Below are 25,758 nucleotides of genomic sequence, written 5' to 3'. Positions count from 1 at the left end.
ATGGATGGATGGATGGGTAGACAGACAGAATGCAGGGATGGATGGATGGATGGATGGGTAGACAGACAGAATGCAGGGATGGATGGATGGATGGATGGACTGGACAGGGTATTTAGAATGCACAGGGATGGGAGGAACACCTGAGAGGATACGCACTGATACATAATATAAAATAACTAAGTTGTTTTCTGGCCCCATAGGATCATAGATAAATTTTAAAATATGCTTCTTCTGGCCCCATAGGATCATAGATAAATTTTAAAATATTCTGTGTATTTCCTGTGATGATCTTATGACATTTTGTATTCAGAAAAATGATATTTAAAACATAACAAATGTAACCCTGGACCGTGGGGCACAGCCTCCCCCTTTGCAGTCTGTACCGCGTGCCCGTTTTTCCCAGATCTGTTCACTTTCCGACATTGCCGCCTTTCTCCTGTCACCAAGACTGAGCTCCTTCTTCCCACTTGTGTTGACTCGACCCTTTGCTCGTGCCAGTGTCCTGGTGGCAAATCCGCAGGCCCTTGGGGTGGGACCCACTGCAGCCCGGACAGGCCTGGGGATGCCCGGGGAGGCTGCGTTGGGCTCCCCGGCCCACGTGCAAACCTGCACGGTGAGCTGGGCGCCTTTGCTCAGGGGACCCCTGTGGCTTTCATCAGGGTCCTCACGGGGCCCGTGGTGCAGAAGGCACTGAGACCCTCCCCTCCAGAGGGAGGTGTGGACTCTTGGTGGTTGAATGAAAATGTAGCAGCCCCCCGGTGTCCCCATGTCCCCCCAGCTCTCAGGTGACCCACATCCTCCCCGGCAGCTTGTCCAGACCCAGCAATCATGGCGGTGACCTTGCTGGCTCCAGCCACATGCACTTCAGGCCCCGCGTTTTGGTCCCCACATCTTCCTCCGCATCCAAATACCAGACCCTCCAGATTCTCTTCCCTTTGGGTAGAAAGACACAGTGTCCTCGAGAAGCCAAGGACCCGCTTGGTCTCTGGCCACGGAAATGCCTGGAAGACCCACCCGGGAAGCTGCCCTGGGAGGACCTGTCCTGGCCCTGCTCTCTAGAGCTGAGGCGCTTCCTTCTGGGGGCGGGGGGTTGTCAGAAACCAGCCGAAGTCTCTGAGTCGCTTTGTTTTTCCTTTAGGAATCACTCATGTATTATTTTTAGCATTTTTCAGAGCCAGGCTTGATGAAAAGGGGAATAAGGTGACATTGTGGGCTGTATCTTTTTGCATAAAAATGGAGGTGTGATTACCAAGTAACCAGGCTTTTTATGTCCTATGAGCCGATTGTGATCTAAAACCCTTTGCAAAGCTGCCTGCTTCGTGGCAGCGTTTCGAGCTAAGCGTGCGGTCTGCCAAGACCCAACGTCCTGAAGTTTAACACTGGCTTGCGGCATAAGCTCCAGGTCGTCTTTTGGTGAACAATAGCGCCCTGAGCCCTGGCTGCTGAGGCGCACCTCTGCGTGGGGCTCCCGGAATGTGACCCAGCCCAGGTTCCGCTAATCCTTAACTGCGCCTGTTTATTTCTCATCTGTTTGGAGTCGACAGTTTCTCCTGGTGAACTGCTCTAGGGGGACCTTAAAATGGAAAGCTTTTATCTTAATGAGATCTTAATCCTCGCTGAGAAAGCTGTGCCTTTTGCTGCATTTTAATGCATGGGGACACATTTCTGCCCTTTTCTTTTCTTTTTGGAACAAAAGACTTGTTTGTCCTCAGCTGGTGTTTAGGGGTATGGAGCAAGAAGGGGGTGGAGGAGGTTAGGGGAGTGGGGTAGGGGGTCCCCGGGAACTGAGCAGTTGGAAGGATGCAGTGGTTCCGCCGTGGCCGTGGAACATGCCTGTGGCAGGACAGTCAGGCAAGGCTGAGCTGGGCGGGGAGGAGGGGCAGCAGCGGGACCCCCCCACCCCCACTGCCGTAGCTGCCGGCCTTGGCCTTGCGAGGGCCTCTGCGTGTATCCCTGGTAACCCCTTGCTGTCTCTCTTTGTCACCAGTGGAAGGACTAAAAGTGGTGGAGATCGAGAAATGCAAGAGTGACATTAAGAAGATGAGGGAGGAGCTGGCGGCCAGGAGCAGCAGGTAGGGTCTGGCCGGGCGGCAGCGGGCAGCCAGGCCTGCGAGGGCGACTGTGGACGTTGGTGGGGTCTGGCTCAGTGCGAGTCCGTGGGTCTGGCTTGGGGAGCACAATGTGGAGGCGCCGCTCTGCCTGGGACCTGCTGCTCAGTGACCAGGCCTCTGACAGCGGAAGAGCATCCGCGGCTCAGGACAGGGGCGGGGAGACGACTTCAAGTAACCGCAGAGACCCTCCTGCAGATCAAGGGGTAGCGGTAGGTACTTCATCCAGCTTGAAAGACGTTGACATCACTTTTTCTTTCTTTTTTTTTTTTTTGAGACAGAGTCTCACTCTGTTGCCCGGGCTAGAGTGCCGTGGCGTCAGCCTAGCTCACAGCAACCCCAAACTCCTGGGCTCAAGCAATCCTACTGCCTCAGCCTCCCGAGTAGCTGTGCCACCATGCCCGGCTAATTTTTTCTACATATTTTTTTAGTTGTCCAGCTAATTTCTTTCTATTTTTAGTAGAGACGGGGTCTCGCTCTTGCTCAGGCTGGTCTTGAACTCCTGAGCTCAAACAATCCACCCAGCTCGGCCTCCCAGAGTGCTAGGATTACAGGCGTGAGCCACCACGCCCGGCCGACATCAGTTTTTAAAGAAAGAATAATAACAAGAAAAAGGTTTTGGGGGTTGAGCCTCGTGGTGCACCCGGGGACCCTGCTCCCCGTGTGACGTCCCCTGAACCGTCAGTGGTGCAGTCCCGCCAGGGCTCCGGCCACGTGGACGCGGAAATCACACGCCCTTCGGAAACAGGCACCTTCGCTCGCTCCTGCCGCCAGTGAGGTGTGATTCATGCGAAAAAGGCCCCAGGCTTCATGACGCCACCTGGAAAGTCCAGCAGGACCCTTTACTGAAAACACGGTGACAACAAATGTGGCTGAGCCACGTTCAAACTGGGGATGGGGACTTAAGGTGATGACGAGAACGACGCCAATGATGATGAACACAGCACGTACGTCAGCGCCGTGCTGTGTGGTCAGCACGCAGGGCCAGCTCACGCCTCCCGGGTGTGTCTTCACACCCACGGCCACCCTCCGGGAGGCCACAGGGCCATGATGTGGCCCGTCGCCCCCCAGGGCACCAAGCTTTTGAAGAACTGCAGAAGTTACTGCCCGGCCTCGGTGGGGTTAATGAGACTAATGTACCGAAGAGGAAGGCAGGGAGGAAGGCCAAGCTGAGCCTCATTAGCGTGTCCTCGGGGGCCGTGCCACGTTTATGTCACATTCTCTGTGGGCTCATCTGGAGTTAGAGACATCTTGTCCCATTTGATTTGGGGGAAGTCGGCACCGAGGAGTCTGTGACCGTGAAAGATCGTGAGTGAGCCGTTCATCTTCACCGTCCCTGTGGGGGGAAGCTCTTAAGGGACAGGTCCCTCTACGTGACCTCAGGGAAGAGCTCCAGGGTCACACGGGCATAGCCACGCAGCTGGGCCCCGAGGCCGGGACCTGGTTCAGCGGCCTCAGAGCACAGCGGCCCAGCCGCGGCATCACCCTCGGCCTGGGGTTCCGCACAGCTCCGCTCGGCCGTCTGCCTGCCCTGTGCCCCGGCTGCCACACGCTGGGCCCCGTCCTGCCCAGACTGGTGCTACCCGCTGTGGCGGGAGGGTGGTGGCCCAGCGTGGTGCCACCCGGCAAGGGCAGGCTGCCTCGGGCAGGGACTGTGGGTGCCGCAGGGCCAGCGTCCCCGTCCCCACATGCAGCATCAGCAGAAAGAGGATTAAGAGCGAGCTCTAGTCTGCGCCTGAAACTAGACTCCCTGAGCAGCGGCCTCTGGGCACCTGCCTGTCATCTGTGCAGCCACCACCGCCCAGAGGGCTGTGCCTCCAGCCGGGCCCTGCTGCCGGGGCTCCCTCCCGCCTCCCTGGGCACCTGCTCACCCACAGACGGTGCGCCAACACTGGCGGGAGGTGTCCCTAGAATGCAGCCTCTCATCCCTTCCCAAGTGACCAACTGCCTGCCACAGCCATGTGGTCTGAGGGACCCTCGCGGACACTCCCCCAAGCCCTGTAGCACTCGTAGGACTTTCCTAGGCTGCCACAACGAAGTGCCACAACTGGGGGCTGAAACCGCAGACATTTATCCTCCCCGTTCTGGAGGCCAGAAGTCCAAGATCAGGGCATTGCAGACCCTGCCGCCTCAGAAGGCTCCAGGGACCCTTCCTGGCTCCTCCTTCCACGCACCTGGTAGTGGCCCTCGTGTCCTTTGCACCCCTTGGCTTGCGGATCCTGCCCGTCTTCGCCTGGCATCCTCCCTGTGTCTGTCTCTGTCCAAATGCCCCTTTTTATAAGGACACCGGTCACAGTGGAGTAGGGGATCGCCTTGACCACAGCTCTGCTCGGTACATCTGCAGCAGCCCTGTCTCCAAATAAGGCTGTGGCCACGGCGTCAGGGGCTAGGACTTCCACGTGAGACTTTTAGGGGGACCTGATCCAGCCACGACACGCCCCGCAGGGAAGGCAGAACACGCGGAGGAAGGAGCCGCCAGGCGCCGTCGGGGCAAGCTCGGGCGTGTGAGCACGCGGGCTCTTCCGGGCAGTGTGTGTGCGTCCATGCTCCCCCCGGAAGTACATTTTTAGAGCTCGCAGCGCCGTCAGCAGAAGAGAAGGAGACTTTCCAGTCCCCATCAGGCGTGCAGAGGTGACATTCTCAGCAGACAGCTCTGGCAGCAGCCCGCGTAGGTGAGAGACGGAGGCACAGGAGCTTCCATCTGAAACGGGAGGGGTGAAAGTCTCCAGCGCTGCCTACACGTTTAGAGAAAACGAACCGTGCGTCCTGGGCTCCAGTCTCACCCACAACACCACCACCCACCCCAGGCCGCTTCCCTACCCCACGCAAAACCCTTCCCTTTTCTTTATATCGAAGGAAACTCAGAATAGAGACCACAGGCTGTTTGTGTTACCCCTCATGCCGTTGGTGGCAGGTTCTGTTCTAACCACGCGTGAGTGCCATGTAGCGATTTGAGGTCCCTGGGACTAGGCGTGTTAAAATGTCACTTCACCTGCATTGCAGGGAGAGAAATCACACTTCCGAGATGTCGGCCCAGCCCGGGGCGGGCGCTCTTGCCTCCGCGGGGAGCAGAGAGGAGAGGACAGCAGGCGGGTCAGCCCAGCCCTGTGCCACACAGCTGGCCTGAGCCTGAGTACTGACCTGTCCCCCGCACACAGCACGCCCGCGCCCAACACCCCGGAGCAGCCTGCCCCGTCCTGACGACAGAGGCCCGGCTGCCGGCTCCCAGTTGGGGCAGGGCAGGACTCTGGCCCCAGCACCCACGGGCAGTACAGAATGTGCCGGTCCTCTCGGGCTGGGGAGGCTGCAGGAGCAGGGGTGGCAGCCCAGGCCTCCGGGGCTCTGTAACCTCCGCTGTCATCCCAAACACATGGCCTTGACCACTGGCACCGAGCCCCGGGGGAGGGGAGCATGGGGAGCCCTGGAAGTGAAAGCTCCAAATAGAATGATGAGAGGAGGCTCCGCGCCAGCTGCTCTGTGCGCCAAGGATGCTTGTTCCCATGGCAACATGCAGAGCAAGGGGCTGCCCGGCCAGGCGGGGTCAGCGGCCCCAGTGGACCCTTACTGCTCGCAGCGTTGGGATCTGCGGGGAAACCACTGGATTCCAGCAGTCAAACCACCCTGCTTGGTGAAGACTTCCATGACCCTCCTGGGGGACACAGAAGACTTACAGAGACAGCACGTGTGCGAATGTTTACACGGAAGACGTCAGAGCAGAGAAGGATTAATAACTCTGCCGTCTGTTCTCTTAACTGCAGCGTCCCTGACTGCTGAGAAGTGTTTAGGTGGGATTTCTCGTCTACAGGGCGACGATGGAAATCGTTCAGTCGGTACATTTTGTTGGTTGGTTTTGTTGTTATTTTGCTAAATCTGTCAGAATTCCCCTCTATACATGAAACTGTCGTCACAACTCGAGTCCCGGGAAGGGACAGCAAAGGACATTATGTAGTGGGTTCACCAGGGAAGAGAGAGCAGCATGCCAAGAAAACAATACTGAGGGCTCTTTGTTTGAAAAGGAAATAGACGTATTATCCTAACTTTGAAAATACTGTCGGCTCCTTGTGAGGCTCCCAGCCTGTGCTGAGGGATGGGGGTGGGGGGTGTCCCAGCAAGGCCCCAGGTAGACCTGGACACAATCCTGCTCTGTGTATAGATAACTAGTATTGAAAGACAACTAAAAAATACTGTTTTGTAAGCATTTTCTCGCTTACAACGGTTGTGAACAATAAATAGATTAAATTGTAAACAACATGCAGCTCGTACATTTTTCTGGAAGGCCACAATCGAGCACTCTTTTTTAACCCACCAAATGTGTTCTTTTTCCCTCATAGCTTGGTAAATTTTTGGCATTATCTTTCAGTGCACACCACACATAACATTTTTATCTTCCCTTTTCACCCAAAGTCCACTCGCTCCAAATAATATCTGTAATGATCTTCATGGCGGCAGAGTAGTCCACCACGGGGGCTTAAATGACTTCCCATTTGGGGGCGTTTGGAGGCTTCTAGTTTGGTTTTGTGTTTCTGTAACAACGGATAACGCTGCAGTGAATACGTTTGTGCGTAGAGCTGTTTGCTCCTGCTAAATTCTTGTCTTGAGAAGAATTAAGAGCAGACATGTGGGCTCACGGGACGCGAGTTTCTTTACGGCTCTCACTCTGCTGTCTTAAGTTGCTCTCCCAGAAGAGGTAACTTTGTTTACAAATTGCACAAGTTTCTGGTGCTTGGCTGATGCAAGCCTGGGAGATCCCAAATGACCTGGGTGTGGCCCCGCCGTGCTCCACCTGAACGGGCGTGTTCACATCCAAGCAGGTGAACGTCCAAGATGATCCCCAGATCTGCCCAGCCCCCCGGTGGACCCCGTTGCCTGGAGCCAAGCCTTGCAGGGCAGGCCCTCCACGGTCACACCCCGTGACCCTGCCGGCGGCACACTGCCCAGTCAGCAGGTGACTTTCCCTCCAGCACACACCTGGCTCCTTTGGTCCTGTTCTTGGGTGGGACATCCTGATGTCCAGTCGTGAAGAGAAACAGTCAGACAGAAGAGTTGTCTGTCAATGTTATATGTAACGCAGAAAGGTGGAAACATCCTAAAAGTCCAGCGCTGGGGCTGGACTGATAAAACGGGGGCTACAGCCACGCCGTGGGGGACCACACAGACACTTCAATTCCTCAGGAAACAGGGTTAGCTCTGTGCAGCGGCAGAATGAGTTCGGGTACATCAGGTGACAAAACCAAAGTGCAAGAGAGTAAATCTGTGCAATCCCACCTTTGTTTAAAAGTACAGGCGGCTGTCCATGCCCAGGAACATTCTAGAAGGATAACACCAAACCGTTTGAATTTATTTTCAGGGTGTGGGATTCAGGGAAAAGAAGTGGATAAAGTAAGGATTTAGATGCTTTTTACTTTCTCTATTCCTGCGTTGTTTGGATTTCTTAGAGCAAGAGCGTTTTACTGTGTCATTAGAAAAAGCTTTTTTAGAGGCGTATCTAAGAGTGAAGGGCGCCCTCGTCATCTGCTGTGTGTGTTTTCCACGAGCCCGGTGACGTCAGAGGCCAGGCAGGGTCCCCACTGCCTGCTTGACTGATCCTCCCAGAACAAATAAGACTGCACGGTCTGTGGGGTTCGGGATGTGGTTTGGGTTTGGGTTTTTTCTTTGCTTTTGCTGTGATGAGGGCTCCGCCGTGGGGTGCACAGGTGAACGCCCAAACTGAAGCTAATCTTTGCTTCTTCTCTGCAGGACCAACTGTCCCTGTAAGTATAGCTTTTTGGATAACAACAAGAAGCTGACACCTCGCCGTGATGTCCCCACTTATCCCAAGGTGAGGGGAGATTCTGGCCCTGCAGAAACCCAAGCTCCGTGGGCACCGCCCTGGCCCGGCCCTGCTGTGGGTGCAATTGCAGAAGCAGCCCCTCCACTTCCCTGGGCTTTGGGAGGTGCGGGTTACTCTTAGGCAAAGTATTTTTTCCTCCTTGACATTTGTTTAGCAAAAGTGATCCCAGACCACACTTTACTTTGCAAGGAGATACTAGCTCCTTGCTGCTGTCTGTGCTCCCTTCCCTCTGCTGACTTGGTAAGTGGTCTTTGCACTCAAATGAGACTTTAATGTTTAACCGAATTTTAAAAAATTCGTTTCATTGGCTCTCGTGTCCCTGAGCAACACATAGGTGTTATGGAAAGTTTTACTCTTTTGCACAAAAGCTGTCTCGGTTATGAGAGAAGCCGGGCCCGTGGTGGAGCAGGAGCGCCCTGTTTTTCCAATACCTACAAAAGAAGGGTCTGGTGATGCTGGTCACCGTCTTGCCAACGCTTTCAGCTGGTGAGCAGTGAAGTCCCAGCCCCCTGGTCTTTAGCACGCCCTCGTGCCAAGATGCGGGTCTCGGCTCCCACGCCAGGCATGTGCTGCCACTGCCCGCGCTCCAGCGCTGGCCTCAGCCTCTGCGTGGACCTCTGGCGTCCGCTTGTCGGTGATGCTCCCCACTCAGTTCCAAACAGTGATGAATATTATCTGAGGTTTTTGAACGGAGACTGGTGCCTTCTCCCATAGGAAAATAGGCCCACGCTTCTCATAATCCCACCCCAGGGAAGCACACGCACAGCGTAGATACAAAATAAAACGCATTGGTACTCACATCAGTTCTTTTTTAAAAAAACAAATAAAAAGACCTAGGAGAAGACCGTGTGTAATAGTGAAGCACTGCCACTGTCTGACGTCTCAGATGGCAGCCCTCTGGTCCTTACGGCAGTTTACCTGTCTACCTGGCACTGGCGCTCCGCACCGCCCCGCACCACCCCGGTGCCAGCCCACAGCAAGTGTGCCGTCCCCACGGCGAGGACCAGGGACGGTTCCAACAAGAGAAACTCAAAATAGCTTCTCAGGCGGTATTTGAATGTGTGCCAGTGAATTTTTCTCCCCTTGACTTCACTTTACTGTATTTTTATTGCCAGGCTTGTTGAGACCTAATTTACACGCAGTGAAGTCCTTTAGGCGCAGAGCACTGTGAATGTGACACACTTACTTAGTCATGGGACCTCCCCACAACCAAGAGACGGAATGTTCCCATCCCCCCCCACGCTCCCTCCTCCCCCTGCCCCTGCCTCTGGCAGCCACGGGTGGGATTTCCGTCCCCTGAGTCTGCCCTTTGCAGAATGCAGCCCGAGTCTGTGCACAGGCGTCTTTGAAAGGAAACAGGAGAAGGAGGAGAAATGCCCTCCGCACACATCCAGGGTCGCAGCCTTTGTGTCCACACGAAGGCCCTCGGTGCCCGGGTAACACTGAACTCCTGTCCTTCCAGTACCTGCTCTCTCCCGAGACCATCGAGGCCCTGCGGAAGCCGACCTTTGACGTCTGGCTTTGGGAGCCCAACGAGGTAAGTGAGGGCATCTTGGAGCACCAGCGCCCTGGGAGACGGCAGCTCGGGGTCGTGGAACCCTGCCGGGGACCAGCCCACTGCTCCTCCTGCCCTGTACCCGATGCTCCGGGTTTTAGTCCAAGCTGACATTTTATAGGGGGGCCCAGGAGACAGACCCCAAGATGGGGACTCCATGAAAAGAGGAGCCGGCTGGACGGTGTGGGCAGCCTCCTCCTGGCACTGAGCTCCCAGGGGCCGTCCGAGGACTCTGCAGACCCTGCCAGGCGCGTGCCCTCGGCGGAGCTGCACGCTGGAGGCAGAGCCCCCTGCTTGGAGCAGATACTTCCCCAGGAAAGGGCCCCCCGCGGGAGCGCTCTGCTGAGAGAGTCGTCAGCAGGGCAGGGTGCAGGAGCTGGGTGGCACCCAGGCCGGTGCAAACGTGGCATTCAGGGGACTGAGCCACCTTCGCAGCAAGATATTCCTTAGAAATTTCTGATTTGCTGAGAAACACAAAAATGGAGATTTTTTTGGTTTAGTCTCATTAGCCAAAATCAGACCCCTCTCTTTCTGCACCCCAAGAAAAGAAGATGTTCCCTCATCGCGGACATTGGGCCAAGCTATTTTTAACCCATTGAAATCTAAGGACGCTTTCTAGCAACACAGAAATGCAGAAGCCCCCCAGCCCGTGTGCGCGCGGCCGAGGAGTGCCCACAAAGGGCGGGGGTGGGGTCTTGCACCTTAACATTCATAGTGCCCGGTTGCCAGTGCTTGGGGCGCCGGGATCTCCTAAGTGACCCATTTTCGAGATCACAGTCCCCCAGCACGAGGACAAACTCAGCAGCACTGGCCAGAAAAAGACAAGCGGCCTCCACTCCCCACCGCGGGGTCAGAGCAGCCCCACGAGAGCAGCCTGCTCAGAACACCGCGTGGGCAGCGGCCCCCAGCTCTGGGGTGCAGGACGGTGCGAGACTGCGAGAGAAGGGCCTCCCGTCCTGGCTGGGTCAGCACATGATCGGAAAGGGCCGGCACGGGGGAGGCGCACAGAGCTCAGGGGAGCCGGGAAGGGAAGCTCTGAGCCGCCCCGCTCGGGAGGTGGGGCTGGGCTGGGCAAGTGCAGGGCAAGCCGGACACAGCGGGACACCTAGGACGTGGGACACCGGCGCCTGGCCGGTGCACTGCTTCCAGAGCATCACCTGGGAAAATCACCATCCCCAAGGTCATTGTGACTTCAGCCCGCTGGGAGGGAGAGCAAAGCCACGGGCCACTGATGGCAAAGCACCTATGTGGAGACCAGCACCTGCTGTTTCTGCCACCTGCCCCCAGGGAGCCCGCCGGGGCACAGGGCGACCGGGTCTGCGAGGCGGAGGTTGCCCCACGAGGTTGAAAGGCCTGTACATCCGTCACAGAAAGCCCACGTCTTTGTCCTCCGACTCGTGGAGAGCATTCACAGCTGCCGGCAGGGCCAGCAGGCAGCTCCCTGCAGCCAGACTTGGCCTTGCATGGTGGCGGCTGCGGCCCATGGCCTCTGTCCTGCAGGTCTCAAGGGCACCCTGGAGATTGGCGAGGGTTCCGGAGCTTCTGAGACGTGCCCAGCTGCCTGCTGGTGGAGAACCAGAGATGCCCAAAGACCAGAGCCTCGGCCTCAGGCAAATCTGGGGGTGCCAGGAATTTGGAAGTGTGAGTGGCAAAAAGGAACTAAAGGGACACACCTGAGAACTTCAACACCCTACCCTCCCCGAAAAACCGCAGCCAGCACCCAGGGAATGTCAGGACCCCGTCTGTCGGTGATCACCTTCCTCCCTGCCAGTGGGGAGATGCTGCTGTTCACCCGGCGCCCAGCCCAGCATCCCGCCCGTGGCAAACCAGACCGAGGACCTGACTTCACGCTGCCCTGTTCCGCGGCTCTCGTGGGACCTCCTCCCAGGGCTGCCCCACCAAGCACAGAGCTTGATGGCCGCAGGAGCCTCCATGGCTCTCCTCGGTCCCCCACACTCAGGATCACGCGGCCCACGCAGCCCAGGACACACCACCGTCCAGCAGCCACCCGCTCACTCGCTCGCCTGCCCGGGGCTCGGGGCTGCAAACACTGCGACGGATGCATCTGTCACTCTTGCTCTGAACCCGCCATGTATGCCACAAAAGTGGCTCTGATTTTGCAGCAAACGTGTCCGCTCTTCGGGGCTGCCTTGAGCAGCGTCTGGGCTGGCAGGGCAGAGCGCGAGGGGTTTCGAGGCTGCGGCCCCTCTGCCTGGGAGCCAGCCTCCGTCCTCACGCCGGTCCCCATGCCTGGCCACTCGGAAGGGGCTCCTTCAAAGCCACCGTCTCCGAAACCTGGAGCCCTGCACGTGATTTACCCCACGCCTGTACTGTCCCCCCAGGGAAGCGTGTGGTCAGCGTGCTTCAAGGATGTTCCCCGTGTGGCCCTCCCACGTGTGCCCTGGGGTGGTCTCTGGCCTTCCAGCCGGATTCCTGGTGATGCCACAGGACTCTCTGCTCCCTTCCGAGCCCTCCACGGACGCTGGGATTACAGGATGAGGGTTACGGAACTTGCCTCGCTTGCAAGGGGTCTAGGTCTCACATACGGCCTAACAAGGAAAAGTGGACTTTCGGTGGCACGCCGTCCTGGTTGGCTCAGGCTGCCGTAACAAAGTTAGGGGGGCCTGTAAACAAAAGTTTGTTTCTCGCAGTTCTGGAGGCTGGAAGTGCAGGATCAAGGTGTTGCCAGGGCCGGTTGCTCCGGGGCCTTTGTCTTTGGCTTCTCACAGGGTCTGGGGTGACCTTTTCCTTCTGCAGTGCCTGCCTGCTGCCTCCTCTTCTTGCAAAGACACCAGTTCCATCCGACTGGGGCCCCACCTTGTGGCCTCATTTAACCTGAATTCCCTCCTTAAACGCCCTATGTCCAAACACAAGCACGTTTGGGTTAAGGCTTCAATATATTGATTTGGGGGGCCACAATTCAGTCCATGACACGCCCTTCTGGAAGGGAAGTTCCTGCGGTGAACAGAGGCAGGTGGGAGCCGTGCAGGCTCCGGCAGGGTCGGCCCGGTGCCCTCGGCAGGCGTTGGGAGGCCGGCGGGCGGGTCGGGGGCAGCCTGGGTGTGTGTGGCCCTGGGCAGAGGATGTCTTCTAGGGGTGTCTGATCTGTCCCTGTTTGGCAGCTCTTCCGTCTCCCTGGGCTCTTGGGCTAAGACCTGCCTTTCCCAGACAGCAAGGGCCACTTTTGTTAAACTCTTGTTTTTAAAAATCATTTCATCTTTTCCTCCCGAACTTAATTAGCTCCAAAGCACTGAACTGTATTTAAATAGATCTCAACAATGGCAATAAATCCTCTTTGGGACGAAGAACAGAATCTGTTTCGACTTGAGCAGGGCTGTCTGTAGAAGACAGAGCGCAGTGGAATACGGTTTAGGAGGGCAGCTCCCGCACCGCAGAGGCCGGCCGCCTTCCGGACACCACAGCAAGGCGTTAAGAAGTGTCTCTGGTCCCCAGTGGGGCCCCAGAGGAGCATAATTCAGCATTTTTTGGATGTAAATCATCAAAGCTCCTTAGAAAAGGACCTTTCTCTCCGTGAAGGCACCCAGGTCCCAGGTGTGCGTGGGTAGAACTGCGTCCTAGAACCTGAAACTGTGATGTTGACCCAGAGATTGTTTTCCACGTGTGGGAATAATAAAATCCTTTTGGGGGGGCTTACTGAGAGTGGGGGCACCCTCCCCCCATCACTGTCCCCTCCTGCATGGAACTCTCGTCGACTTCCGAACCGGCCCCTCTGCCCCCAGGAGACCCCCAGACACTCTCAAACCACCCCCCACCGGGGTGTCTTGAAAGCGCCGTGCAGGGGTCTCTCTGCCCACTCCCCGGCCGGGCCCTGCTCCCGGGGGGCCGTGTGGGGAGGGGCGCTCACCTGCCCTGTGCCCGCAGATGCTGAGCTGCCTGGAGCACATGTACCACGACCTCGGCCTGGCCAGAGACTTCAGCATCAACCCCATCACGCTCAAGCGATGGCTGGTGAGTGCAGGCCCGCCGGGCCTTCCTGGGCACGTAGTGTCACCCAGTCACTCGGAGACGGATCGTCTGGGCACTGTCCTGACGAGGTCCAGTGGAGGCTGCGTGTCCTCAGAGTTTTGTGAGGACACCGAGCCACTCTGCTTGTCCTTGCACCGAAGCACTCTTCTCCCCCAGCTCCTGCTCCGACGAGCGAGGAATAAGGATGTTGTTAAGTGAAGCAACACGTGCCCCAGCAGCAGCGGTGGGAGCATGTGTGTGTGAGCGTGTGTGTGTGTGAGCGTGTGTGCGTGTGAGCATGTGCATGGGAGCGTGTGCATGGGAGCGTGTGCATGTGAGTGTATGAGCGTGTGTGTGTGAGCATGTGCATGGGAGTGTGTGCATGTGAGCATGTGTGGGGTGTGAGCATGCGTGCGTGTGAGCATGTGCATGGGAGCGTGTGCATGGGAGCATGTGTGGGGTGTGAGCGTGTGTGCGTGTGAGCATGTGCATGGGAGCATGTGCGTGTGAGCGTGTGTGGGGTGTGAGCATGTGTGCGTGGGAGTGTGTGTGTGAGCATGTGTGCGTATGATTGTGTTTAGCAGCAGAGTTTTAAAAAAAATAAAACACTGCTGGGAACCGAATGTGAAAAGCCTGCTGAAGTTTCACGGTGCTCAGGGCCCTCGAGCCCCTCCTGGAGTCCCTCCGCCCCACGCCCTAGCTTCGTGCCCCAAGGTGGCTTGTCAGACACCTCCAGGGACACCCCAGTCCCCCAGGTGAAACCCCAGAGGGAGCTGCATCCCCACACCTGCCCCAGGAGCCGCCGCAGCCCGTGGGCGCTCTCAGCTCCTGGGTGCCCGTCCAGACCTGCGGGAAACTCGGGGCGCAGGAGGGTCTGGCGAGAGCATCCGAACCGCCGGTGCCCTGCAGGCAGCGTGGGGAGCAAAGTGTGCAGCCCTCGCCTCTCTTGCAGCTCTGTGTGCACGACAACTACAGGAACAACCCTTTCCACAACTTCCGGCACTGCTTCTGCGTGGCGCAGATGATGTACAGCATGGTCTGGCTCTGCGGTCTCCAGGTGGGTCCTGCTGCCTGTCCCCCACCTCTGTTCTTGGGGACAGGGGCAGCTTCCAGCGAGTGGCAGCTTCTGTCCCCCGAAAAGAGTGGCAGTTGGGGGCCCAGCTGCTCCTCCCACCCCTGGGAAATACCCCACATCTGCCATCGGCTGCCCCAGTGGGCGAGGCCACTCCTGGGATGACATGAGCACGTGTCCCCACCTGCTCACCCCGCCCCGCAGTACGGCGGGTCCTTCCCACCAGGCCAGGAGGCTCCTGAGAGCCGGAGGGGGCTTCGTCCCAGCCGCATCACTCGTCTCCCACCTCATTCCAGCCCCTCCTCACCCCATCCCACCTTTGGAGTGAAGAGGGCAAAAACCTTATTTTCTAATCCAGGAGAAGTTTTCCCAAATGGACATCTTGATCCTAATGACGGCGGCCATCTGCCACGACTTGGACCACCCAGGCTACAACAACACGTACGTGCGCCATTGTTTCCTCTCTGTTCTCTTTTAGAAGGCACCCCGGCCATCGGGGGAGAGCCTGTCAGCCCAGCCCTCGACGAGCTCCAAGATGGAGCTGTCGATAAAGGGCCCCCCAGCCCCTAGCTCTGCTGCTGCAGGACGCGGCTCCTGCTGGCTTTGGGACTTTGTCCAGCGCCTTGGGCCTCCCCTGAGCAGGAATCTTCAGAGCAATTAAATGCCAGGGGCCACCACACCTGTGCGGTCGTGGCTCCGTGCTCAGCACGTGCACAGCAGAGCCCTGGCAGTGCCGACACCGCCACCTCAAGCAGGGAATGGGGCCCCACACCCCAGCGATGGCTCCACAGTGCCAGGCCCCAGAGCACGCTGCGCCCTGGGCAGCCTCCCTGCCTGCAGCCAGCAGGGCCGAGGCAGAGGCGGGGCCGGAGCGGGGGGAGGAAGGAGCTGCAGAGGAACGGGGGTGGGAGGTCCATTGTGGGGTGAGGGGACAGGAGAACAGGCCAACAGGCCACACTCTATGGGGCATCGCTCTACTCCTGCCTCTGTCCACACAGCTCTACCCCATGTGACTGACCGAGTCCAGGCCACGTGCACGGGTTTGGGTTCACAGTGATGCATCAGTCCTTTCTGTTGAATTTGCATGTGCTTGTGGGGTGACGTCAAATATCCCTGAGAGCCCTGGCACCGTTTGCCACGGTGGATTCCAAGGTGTGGCCGTGCATGGCACAGGCCTCGCCCCCAGCCTCTGATGTGAAAGTGCAGAAGTGAGTTCCTGAACCACGCACTTCCCTCTAGCCTCCCTGCCATGCAGGTGGCTGGGGAGGGCGCCTGAGCCTCCCCTTCCTTCCCCCTGGCCCCCCAGGTACCAGATCAACGCCCGCACGGAGCTGGCGGTCCGCTACAATGACATCTCGCCGCTGGAGAACCACCACTGCGCCGTGGCCTTCCAGATCCTCGCCCAGCCCGAGTGCAACATCTTCTCCAACGTGCCCCCAGACGGGTTCAAGCAGATCCGACAGGTGCGCAGGGCCGAGTCCCCTCTGACTGGAGTCAGGGGACACTCGTGGGGGATGCAGAACAGAAGCCCTCTCTCCAGTGGCTGGGGCTCCCACAAGCTCCTGGTCACAGCAGTGCCCACCAGGGGCTGTGGGGAACACGCCTTCCTTCCCCACCTCCTTCAGGGCCAAGAGGGGAGCCTCGAGAAGAGGGCACTTTTGCCACGCACACTTGGCCGTCCACTGACCTGTACTTCCCAGCCGCCATTTAATTCAGCCTTCACCAGTCCCTTCATAAGTCCTTTGTCCACTTTCCAGCCAGGAAACTGAGGCTCAGAGAGGTTGGAGGGGTCACCTGCCTGGACAGACACATCTGCTGCATCCGGCCTGGTAGAGCCGACCACTGCCCCATAAGCCCTAGTTGCTGTCACCTGCCACCCACAGCCCCGTCAGCCCTGCTGCCACCTCAGATAAGGGACCTTTCCAATTCTTAGGGGAGGAGGATGAGAGGGCACCTGCACGAGAGGAAGACTACCCAACCCCCCAAAATAACAACCCCTTTCTCACGGGGCGCCCCCATGGAGCCCTAACTCCGTGCCCCACCCTCCGACGTTTGCAAGGAGGAGAGACCTTGGAGTGAGCTCGGGGAGAAGTGTAGTGGGTGGAACTGTAGCTACCACCACCCCAAAAAAAGATACAGCCACCTCCTGTGAACGTGATCTTATTTGGAAAAGGGCTCTTTCCATCTCTGCTGAAGATCTCTGGATAAGATCAGCGTGGTCTGCCCAGGTGGGCCCTAAGTCCAATGACAAGTGTCTTTCTAAGAAACAGAAGAGAAGACACGGGTGCAGAGGCAAAGAGCCCGTGACAACAGAGGCAGAGATTGGAGCGATTCAGCCACAAGCCCAGAAACACCTGTGGCCAGCAGGAGCTGGAGGAGATGAGGAAGATCACTCTCCTCTAGAGCCTTTGGAGGGAGCGTGGCCTCCCGGCATCTTGACCTTTGACTTCCGGCCTCCAGAACTGTGAGAGAACGAATCCCTATTGCTTTGAGCGCCTGGTCTGGTACCATATGGCAGCCCCAGGAAGCCCACACAGGGAGCCGCCTTCTGCCACGCCACGATGCAGACCTGCCCGTCCTGAGTCCGCATGGCCTTCCTTCAAGGTGCAGCTGATAGACGTTAGAACCCAGTGCTGGGAAAACACTCCTCTGCCCCCGGAGAGCTGATAAGCTTCCCTTTATCAGAGAGCAACAGCCCCATAAACCATTGTCTCCCGTGTGTCTCTGTGCCCAGGAAGTTCGAAGCTAAATGCAGTCTTAGTGCAGTCGTTATTGAATCACCGGCTCCTGGGACAGTTATCTCCTCTTTATCTGCAGGCTCTCTGGCCTCTTCCGCGTTTATGTTCCCCTGCCCACATATGCCGCGTGTGGTTGGGATAAGCTGTCGCGAATCTTCCTCTGCAGTAGGTAAAGGGACGAATGCTAAGAGAGAATGCCACGTGTGCTGCTGCCGCTCTGGCGGCTGCCCAGTGGGAGCCCCTCCAGCAACAGGACCTGGAGAACCCAAGCAAGTGAACACCCCCTTAGTGCAGGACTCACCCACCGCAGGGTGTCAGTGCAGCATCCCAAAAAAGGGGGTGCCCGATCCAAGGAGCAGCCACCTACAGACAGCATCATCCTCATAGCACCACCGTGGAGACTCGGGGGGTTGTCCTGCATCAAATGCTGCCCTGACTTTAAAAAAAGACTTTCTTCCAGGGATAAAATTAGTTGTCCCAATTTGTAAAAATATTTTGTCATTGAAGATTGGAGGTATAACTGAAAATTCACTAAAAATATAATTAAATCTTTACAGAAAAAATACATAGTTCAAAATGCAAGCAATGACCCCATTCAAAATGTACATTTGAGTTTACCTATATTGATTGATTTGAGTTTTGTATTTGATGCTTGTGGTTTTATTTTCTTGGAAAAGTAGAACACTATTACCTAGCTCAGAGATGTGTTCTGTAAATGTTTGTGGGATGGATGGATGATGGATAGGTGGATAGGTGGATGAGTATTAATAGATGGGTGGATGGATGGATTGATGGACAAGTGGATGGGTGGATGTGTGGATGGTTGGATGCTTGGACAAGTGGATGGTTGGATGGATGGATGCTTGGACAAGTGGATGGTTGGATGGATGGATGCTTGGACAAGTGGATGGTTGGATGGATGTGTGGATGGTTGGATAGATGGATGCATGGACAAGTGGATGGATGGGTGGATGGATGCATGAACAAATGGATGGATGGGTAGATGGATGGATGGATTGATGGACAAGTAGATGGGTGGATGTGTAGATGGTTGGATAGATGGATGCTTGGATGGATGGATGCTTGGACAAGTGGATAGTTGGATGGATGTGTGGGTGGATGTGTGGATGGTTGGATAGATGGATGGTTGGATGGATGGATGCTTGGACAAGTGGATGGTTGGATGGATATGTGCGTGGATGTGTGGATGGTTGGATGGATGGATGCATGGACAAGTGGATGGATGCATGAACAAGTGGATGGATGGATGGGTGGATGTGTGGATGGTTGGATGGATGGATGCATGGACAAGTGGATGGATAGTGGATGGATACATGCAGAATTGGCATGAGGCTAAATGAAACAATGTGTCCGGGGGCTCAGTACCCTGTAGGCACCTGTGGAATAATTGCTGAGATTGTGCCCTGTGTTAACACTTTATCCTCTCCCTACTCAGGGAATGATCACATTAATCTTGGCCACCGACATGGCAAGGCATGCAGAAATTATGGATTCTTTCAAAGAAAAAATGGAGAATTTTGACTACAGCAACGAGGAGCACGTGACCTTGGTAAGTAGGCTGCTCTGCCTCCCGCAGGGCTGGCTGAGTAGGAGTCCTGCCACCCAGCTCAGACGCAAACCAACAAGCCAAGATTCTCAGGCTTGCCCTGGAACGAGGTGTCTGTGGATCTGGTTTTCAAGGTCAAGGCTTCCTCCAGGGAAGCCTGAGCAGGGCCTTGCCTCCTGGCGGAGCTCTGCTTTGAGGTTGTGGGCAGCACTTTCGGTTCTTCCATCTCTTTTTGACTTGAAGAAGACACGAAGCTGACTCTGGTTCCTGGCCCTGGCTCTGCCGTGAAGGCACCGCACACAGAGCCACCTCTGCAAGGGCGGCTCAGGCCAGCCAGACCCCGCACTGCCTGATGCGGTGCCCCCGTCCCCCGGCATCCCCTACAGCCAGGGCGGGTCCAGACCCGATCAGCAGCGGGAGGTTGTCACGTCCTCTTGTGCCTAAATGCCAAAGTCTCTTTTTTCAGCTGAAGATGATTTTGATAAAATGCTGCGATATCTCTAACGAGGTCCGTCCCATGGAAGTTGCAGAACCTTGGGTGGACTGTTTATTAGAAGAGTATTTTATGCAGGTAAGAGTCTTGCAAAGCAGTCAAACCCGCGATCACCCCTCAGCCCTGTTTAGCAAGGCTCATGTTTGGGGGGTGCCGGGGGGACGGGCCTGCTCGCTCCCACCCGGCGGCTTCACCAGCCTTCACGGCAGGCGCACGTCAGAAACAAAATAGGTCGTCCTTGAAACCTGAAAGACTGTGATAGCCCAGAACAGCTAATGTTGTAAAATTGCCGCCTGTCACCACTAATTGAGCCACTTTCAGGGATGGGCTTGTCAGCAAACTGCCTGAAAGTCAAGAAGCAAGACAGGGGCAGGAGAGAGCCCGGGTGGCGGCGCGCGGGCAGCCTGGCTCCCAGGGCTGGCTGTCCCTTGTCCCTGCCAATGCGTCGGAGCGTGGTGTGCTTGGCTGTTGACAAATCAGCTCACTTGGTCCTTCCCCAAGAAGAGCGTGCGCACCACTGTCCACATTCCGTGGGATTTCTGTCCCCAATGTCTCCATCTGCTGCGTTCCCCGCAGAGCGACCGCGAGAAGTCGGAAGGCCTCCCTGTGGCCCCGTTCATGGACCGGGACAAAGTGACCAAAGCTACAGCCCAAATTGGGTTCATCAAGTTTGTCCTGATCCCGATGTTCGAGACGGTGACCAAGGTGGGTAACTGTCACCACACGCCGAGGCCTGACCCTGAGAAATACACACAGCCATGTGCGCATACACGCACACGCACAGCACACACACACACACACACACACACACCCCGGAACCCTGAGAAGCCTCCTCGCCCTGCTCTCACGTCCACACTCTCCAGGCCGTTTGCCCGGCTCCCCTGCAGCCTGGCCCCGCCCCAGCGCCCTGCTCTCTGCGAGGAGCTGCCCAGCCGCCTCCCTGGGCCATCAGGGCTCCTCCTCCACCCCCCGCACCACCCCTGCTGGCCTGCAGGACCCAGCGGGCACGGGGCTGCTTCTGTTGACCTCCTGGCCCTCCCTCTGTGTCCCACCGTCAGGCCGTGTCGTCGCCCCTCAAGGAACCAGCCGGGATCAGTGACCTCAGGTTGCTCAACCCAGAGCCCAGGTCCCTGCCTTCATCCCACTCTGGCCGGTGGCCCTGCCCGCCCACGGCACAGTCCTGTCCCGCTCCCTGCGGGGCCCCAGGGCTGCCTGTGGCTGCTTGCCGAGGCCCCCACCTCGACCCCTCAGCACATCTAAAACTCACCCTCTCGCCCCCCACTCTCCCCACCCAGCACGACTGGGACCAAGGCTGCAGGGCACAGAGCGGCCACCCCTTCCCTTCCCCAGGACCCCCAGCCCCGCAGCCTCTGCAAGCTCCTCTTCCCTGCACCTCCGTAAGAACTTCTGAACCTGTGCCCCGCCCCTGTCTCACGGGGCTGGGGGCCCAGAAGGCAGGAGGGGAAGGGGCTTTCGGCAGGTCCACTCCAGGGGCAGCGAGGGCTGGACACAGATCGCCAGCCTGGAGGTGGGGGGACTGGCTGGCACGAGGGTCCCCGGGAGGCAGGATTGACCCGGTGTCCTCCGTACCTCGGCCACTTGGGTTTCCCCAGAGGCCCCGACCCAGGAGGCCACCACAAGTGCCACGGGGTGGACGTAGACGTCCTGTGGGCTCCACTGGACACAGAGGACCTGACACCTGTTTTTCTCAGACGTCCTGTCGCCTTCGGGCCGATGCGCGGTCTGAGCAAACGCTTTGTGCCTCGCAGCTCTTCCCCGTGGTCGAGGGGCTCATGCTGCAGCCGCTGTGGGAATCCCGGGACCGCTACGAGGAGCTGAAGCGGATCGACGACGCCATGAAAGAGGTAGGACGGAGGGGTCGGGAGGCCGTCCTCCCCGGGGCAGGCCGCCGCAGCGGGCTCCGCGCCACACTCCTAGCCCAGGCCCTGAGCATGCCCCGCAGGGCTCCGCAATTGGTGGCCCCACGGCCGGGAGCACTTCTGCTCCGCTGAAAGCTGGCTGATAGAATGGGGGAACCTGTGCGCTCCCAGAAACCACAGCTGCATCTGCGTCCGTGCTCTGCGCTCCTTCCAGGGAGTTTACTCGCCGAGCCGTTAGCGAGAGGCACAGCCGTGACCGATCCCGTGGCACCCAGACGTGTGCGGGTATCTCTGAGCAGGGCCCGCACCTCCCCCGGGCCCAGGGCTGACTTGCTGAGAGGAGGACATGGCTTGGAAAGGGACGCTGCCCTCAGCACAGGGACAAAGTGACCACCCACATCCCAGTTTCCAGGCACAGGGCATGCACACGGCAGCTGACACCTCTCAGGGGTCGGGGAGCCGGGCCTGGCGTCAGGCTGCCGTCGGGTGGATGCTGCTCCTCAAGGGAGGCTCAGGTGCGCAGAGCAGAGCCGGTGGAGGCCTGGGCAGAGCCGGTGGAGGCCTCCGCAGCCCCTGCCCGCCGTCCAGCTGCCACGGAGGCCCCTCCACCCTCCTGCCGCCTCTCTCCAGGGGCCGGCGCGGCTAGAACAGCATCCCCAGCTGCCCCCGCTCCCGTTCTGGCCTCTCTGTGCCCTGACCCCCTGCAAGGCCCCCTTCAGTCAGGGCTTCCCCGGCTGTGGCCCCCACGTGGGCCGTGGATGACCGGGAAGGTGGAGAAGGCCGTGTCTGCAAAGCCCCGTGGTGTGTCTGGGCACGCGGGGCCACAGGCAGCAGAAACCGCAGCTGCGGGAGAAGCCACAGCTGCCGCTCACCTCCTGTGGCCGGAGCTGACCGCCCTTCTCCGCACCGTGTCTAGTTACAGAAAAAGACGGAGAGTTTGACGTCCGGGGGCCCCGAAACGTCCAGAGAGAAAAGCAGAGATGGGAAGAAAAGCGAAGGTAAGGCTGTTCTGAGCTGTCCCGCTGCGCACAGCGATTCAGACTAAAGCGGGAGGGACCGCAAATCGTGGGACAGAAGCAAAGGCGGGAATGGGGGGAGGGAGGGGAGAACATCTGAATTCCGCAATTCTTTAAGTGAAACTTTTATTCTTCACATCTAATAGTTAGAATTAGGCTCTGAAAGGAGAACATACTTTAGTTAGTAGAAAAGCATCAACAATCAGCTTATGCACGTTTAAAAAGTGCATTCGAAGCACTTAAGCTTTAAAGCTTTTCCAAAACAAAGTACTTACATTGCATTAAGCATTTTCCTCTGCTCTTATTGACACTGGCCACCCCGTTAGTCCACGTGGGGTGCAGGGTGGCCCACTGAGCCACCTCGTAATAGGGTCACACCATACACGAGTCCAGCAGATGATTCCAGAGCCCCTCGGCTTGCCAAGCACGAGGCCCAGGGCAGGAGGAGGCGGACGTGGTTTTGTAAGAGGAGCAGGGACGGGCTTTGGTATCTGACACGCCCTGTTTTGAGACCGAGCTCTGCTACCTACAAGCTGAGCGACGCGCACAAGTGTCTCGGCTTCTCCGCAGCCAGAGCCCTAAGCTCTAAACGGGAGGCCGTGGTCCCCTTCCGTGGCTGTCTTAGCGTCAGAGAGAGAGAGCGCGGGTCCGTACGGAGCGCGCAGGAAATGCTGGCGTTTAGCTTTTAAGCCAGACTGTGTGTGGCTCTGAAGGGGGATCCGTGCTGTTTCATTTGCCTAAACGTGTTCGACAGTGTGTCTGCTGGCCTGGTTCTTTCAAACGGTCTGTGTGCAATCCTGTGACGTGTGTGTTGCTGCCTGCGTGTGCTCTGTCTGCGCAAAACCAACCCGTGGTCGCTTTCCTTCCCCGCGCAGACCGCACCTGAGGACGGCCGTGACCGTGGCTGCCGCTCCGCTCGCGCCGGCCCCGCGGCTCCCCCCGCGGGAAGTGCTGCTCTCCGCGCCCGGCTCCAGGACCGCGTTTTCTAAGAACCGTTTTGTTCACTGAAAAACAAAGGAATTCACGATACTGTACAGAATTTTTATTTTTAAACTGTCTTTTAAATAATATATTCTTATACAGAAACGGGTACTGTACTTTTTCTTTGGTGGAGTTGTGTTTCCGGGGGCTGCTTCTGGCAAGTTCTCCTGTGGCGGCGAAGGACGCTGTGCTTCTCCACAGACGCCACTTAGAGCAGCTCGCTGGTGTGCTACGTAAATTCACATTAAATGTCACCACGGTGCCCTGAGTGCAAGGACCTGCGTGTGTCCTGTGTTTCTGAACAGGGGAGATGTTGGTGCCGTGTGTCGCAGCGAAAGCACACCCCACGAGGGGACAGCTGTCACTGGGGGGCCGTTTACAGGAAGGTGGGGACATACATTTAAATCCTCAGATAGGGGAAGGCTTGGGGGCTCTCGGGGAGGAGAGCTGCCCCTTCCTTCTTGCCTTTGTCCTGGAACATTCTGGTGGCTGGCACAGTGCCCACACGGGGGCCCCGCCCTCGGCTTGCTCGTGCTCCGGCGTCTGCTCCTGCCCGAGGTGGTGGCGCACCCCTGAGCTCTACTGGCACCCCCGCACACGCCTGGACTCCTGGGGCCTAGATTCATAGAAAGCCAGGAAACACCTGCCGAGTGCCTCCCCGTCTTCCCGGGCCGGGGCTCCTCTCCGCTCCCCGCCAGGGACAGTCACCCCCCGAACAGCTTCCGCCCTGAAGAGCTGATCTCTGAAGGCCACTTGCACAGGCTGAGCTTTGCAGACTTGTCAGGGGTGTTCGGGTTCCGTTTCCTCCCGGCATTTGCTCTCTTTGGGTGAATTCCAGAATATTTCTTCCCATCTTGGAATAATTCATTTTTGACCTATAAAATTCTCACCTCTCCTTGAATCCAGCTCGGCGTAGATGGGAACTGTGAGTTCTACACCTCTTCTTGTTTCTGCTTTTGTTTTTCATTTCAATCCTGCTAAAGCATACATATATATATATATATATATATATATAATTTATATATTGATATATGGCAACTTTGGTGCGAATACAGCCCAGATGAGGGTGTGCAGACGCTGCCGCCCTTGGCCTCCACGTCTTCCTGTGTGGAAGGTTTGCTGTCTGCTGCCTCCGTCGGTAAGCGAGCTCTGCAATGTGCGAATGTACTGAGAATGCCACCTGTCCCCTTACGAAACCCCATATGATGCGTCCTTGAACTTTACAGTCGCAAAGACACACGCCTACAGACGCATAAACACGGCAGCACACGTGTACCCGCAGGTGATGCACATCCGCACACGCGCTCTGCACTTCGGCACGCTCGCTCTCCTGGGGCTGTACCACGTCCTGGAGCAACACGAGCAACCGCTAACGACATGCCCAAGGTGAGGACGTCCAGCAGCACCTGCGACGGGCCCGGCTCCCGCGAGGCCAGCCCGGTGTCCGTGACTGGGTCCCTCGGAAACCGACACAGGACACCCAGCTGCCCACAAAGTGCTTCCTGAACCGTCTGCTCTGGAAATGCCTCTGTGCTGAGGTACCTCCCACCTGCTGGCTGAGCCGGCGATGAGCCCCAGCCTGAGTCACCCCGCACGGGGGCGGGTCCCCTCCCTTCAGGCTGCAGAGGAAGCCCACCAGCCAGCCCCCCGTTGCACAGAGCAGCCCCCAGAGCACCATGGTCTGAGGCCTCGTCCACCCTAGTCAGCCTGAACCCTCAGAGCCTGTCCCCAGAGCACCCACACGTGGCCCTGGAGGCACAAGGCGAGTCAGGTGTGCCCACAGCCCCCACGCAGCACCCAGCCCTGGGGGCGGGCCAGCCGGAGGAATGAGCCTGCAGACAGGGGCTCCCGGAAGGCAGAGCCCAACCAGCACAGCCCACTAACCAAGACGCCCCTCTGGGGCGGGCTGGCTCCGTCATCATTTAGGACAGGGCACTTCCGAGGGAACTTTGCTTCTGCCTGACGGTCGGCGTTCACTCAACATGAAGGATAAGAATGTTCAGAGCCCAGCCGCACGGACAACTGCGATGCCCGGTGCTTCCAGAGCGAGGTCGGAGACGCTGGCGCTGGGGCTGCCGTCCGGCACGCGGCACGTCAGAGCAGGACGTCTCCCCACGAGGGTCGGGACGGAGAGGGTCGGCCTGTGCTCAGCCCAGCACCATCCTGCGACCCAGCCGCGCCTTGTTCCTCCAAGGGGCCAAGAAAACAGTTTTCCATTGGTTTTCTCCCCAAGAACTTTTCCTGACAATTCAAGGAACAATGCATGTGTCAAAAACTGGATCTGACAAATCCCAACAAATCTGCCTCCTAAATTATGTCATCCTCTCACCTGGCTGCCGGCAATGTGCCACCTTGGAAGTGTCACTCCCAGCCCAGCCACCCTCCTGCTTACCCAGAAGGCAGCACGGCCTCTGTGATTCCAGCTCTGACCTTGCCGTAAGGAAAGAAGTGCGGAGAAATGTCTCCTGCTGGCATCCCGGATCCCCACCCACCCGGCCTGTGTCACCTGTCGTATCTCAGAGTACAATCACTTTCCATGGCTCCCTTCACTT

General features: G+C 57.8%; 1 protein-coding gene across 1 annotated transcript in view; it reads left to right on the top strand.

Annotated features, from left to right (window-relative positions):
* The window catches only part of PDE9A (phosphodiesterase 9A), an 86,013-nt gene extending 62,891 nt beyond the window's left edge, over positions 1-23,122 (top strand). The window contains exons 7-19 of the mRNA XM_069472251.1: positions 1,988-2,072; positions 7,845-7,926; positions 9,401-9,475; positions 13,376-13,462; positions 14,412-14,516; positions 14,890-14,972; positions 15,838-15,994; positions 18,726-18,839; positions 19,303-19,407; positions 19,906-20,034; positions 21,099-21,194; positions 22,126-22,207; positions 23,101-23,122. Coding sequence (XP_069328352.1) covers positions 1,988-2,072; positions 7,845-7,926; positions 9,401-9,475; positions 13,376-13,462; positions 14,412-14,516; positions 14,890-14,972; positions 15,838-15,994; positions 18,726-18,839; positions 19,303-19,407; positions 19,906-20,034; positions 21,099-21,194; positions 22,126-22,207; positions 23,101-23,111 — 1,211 coding nt within the window. The 3' untranslated portion in view covers positions 23,112-23,122. The remainder of the gene's footprint in view (positions 1-1,987; positions 2,073-7,844; positions 7,927-9,400; positions 9,476-13,375; positions 13,463-14,411; positions 14,517-14,889; positions 14,973-15,837; positions 15,995-18,725; positions 18,840-19,302; positions 19,408-19,905; positions 20,035-21,098; positions 21,195-22,125; positions 22,208-23,100) is intronic.
* Positions 23,123-25,758: the final 2,636 nt, after the last annotated feature.

The sequence above is a fragment of the Eulemur rufifrons genome, chromosome 7 (assembly GCF_041146395.1).
Source record: "Eulemur rufifrons isolate Redbay chromosome 7, OSU_ERuf_1, whole genome shotgun sequence".
Lineage (NCBI taxonomy): Eukaryota > Metazoa > Chordata > Mammalia > Primates > Lemuridae > Eulemur > Eulemur rufifrons.
This window is presented reverse-complemented; position numbering and strand designations above follow the sequence as displayed.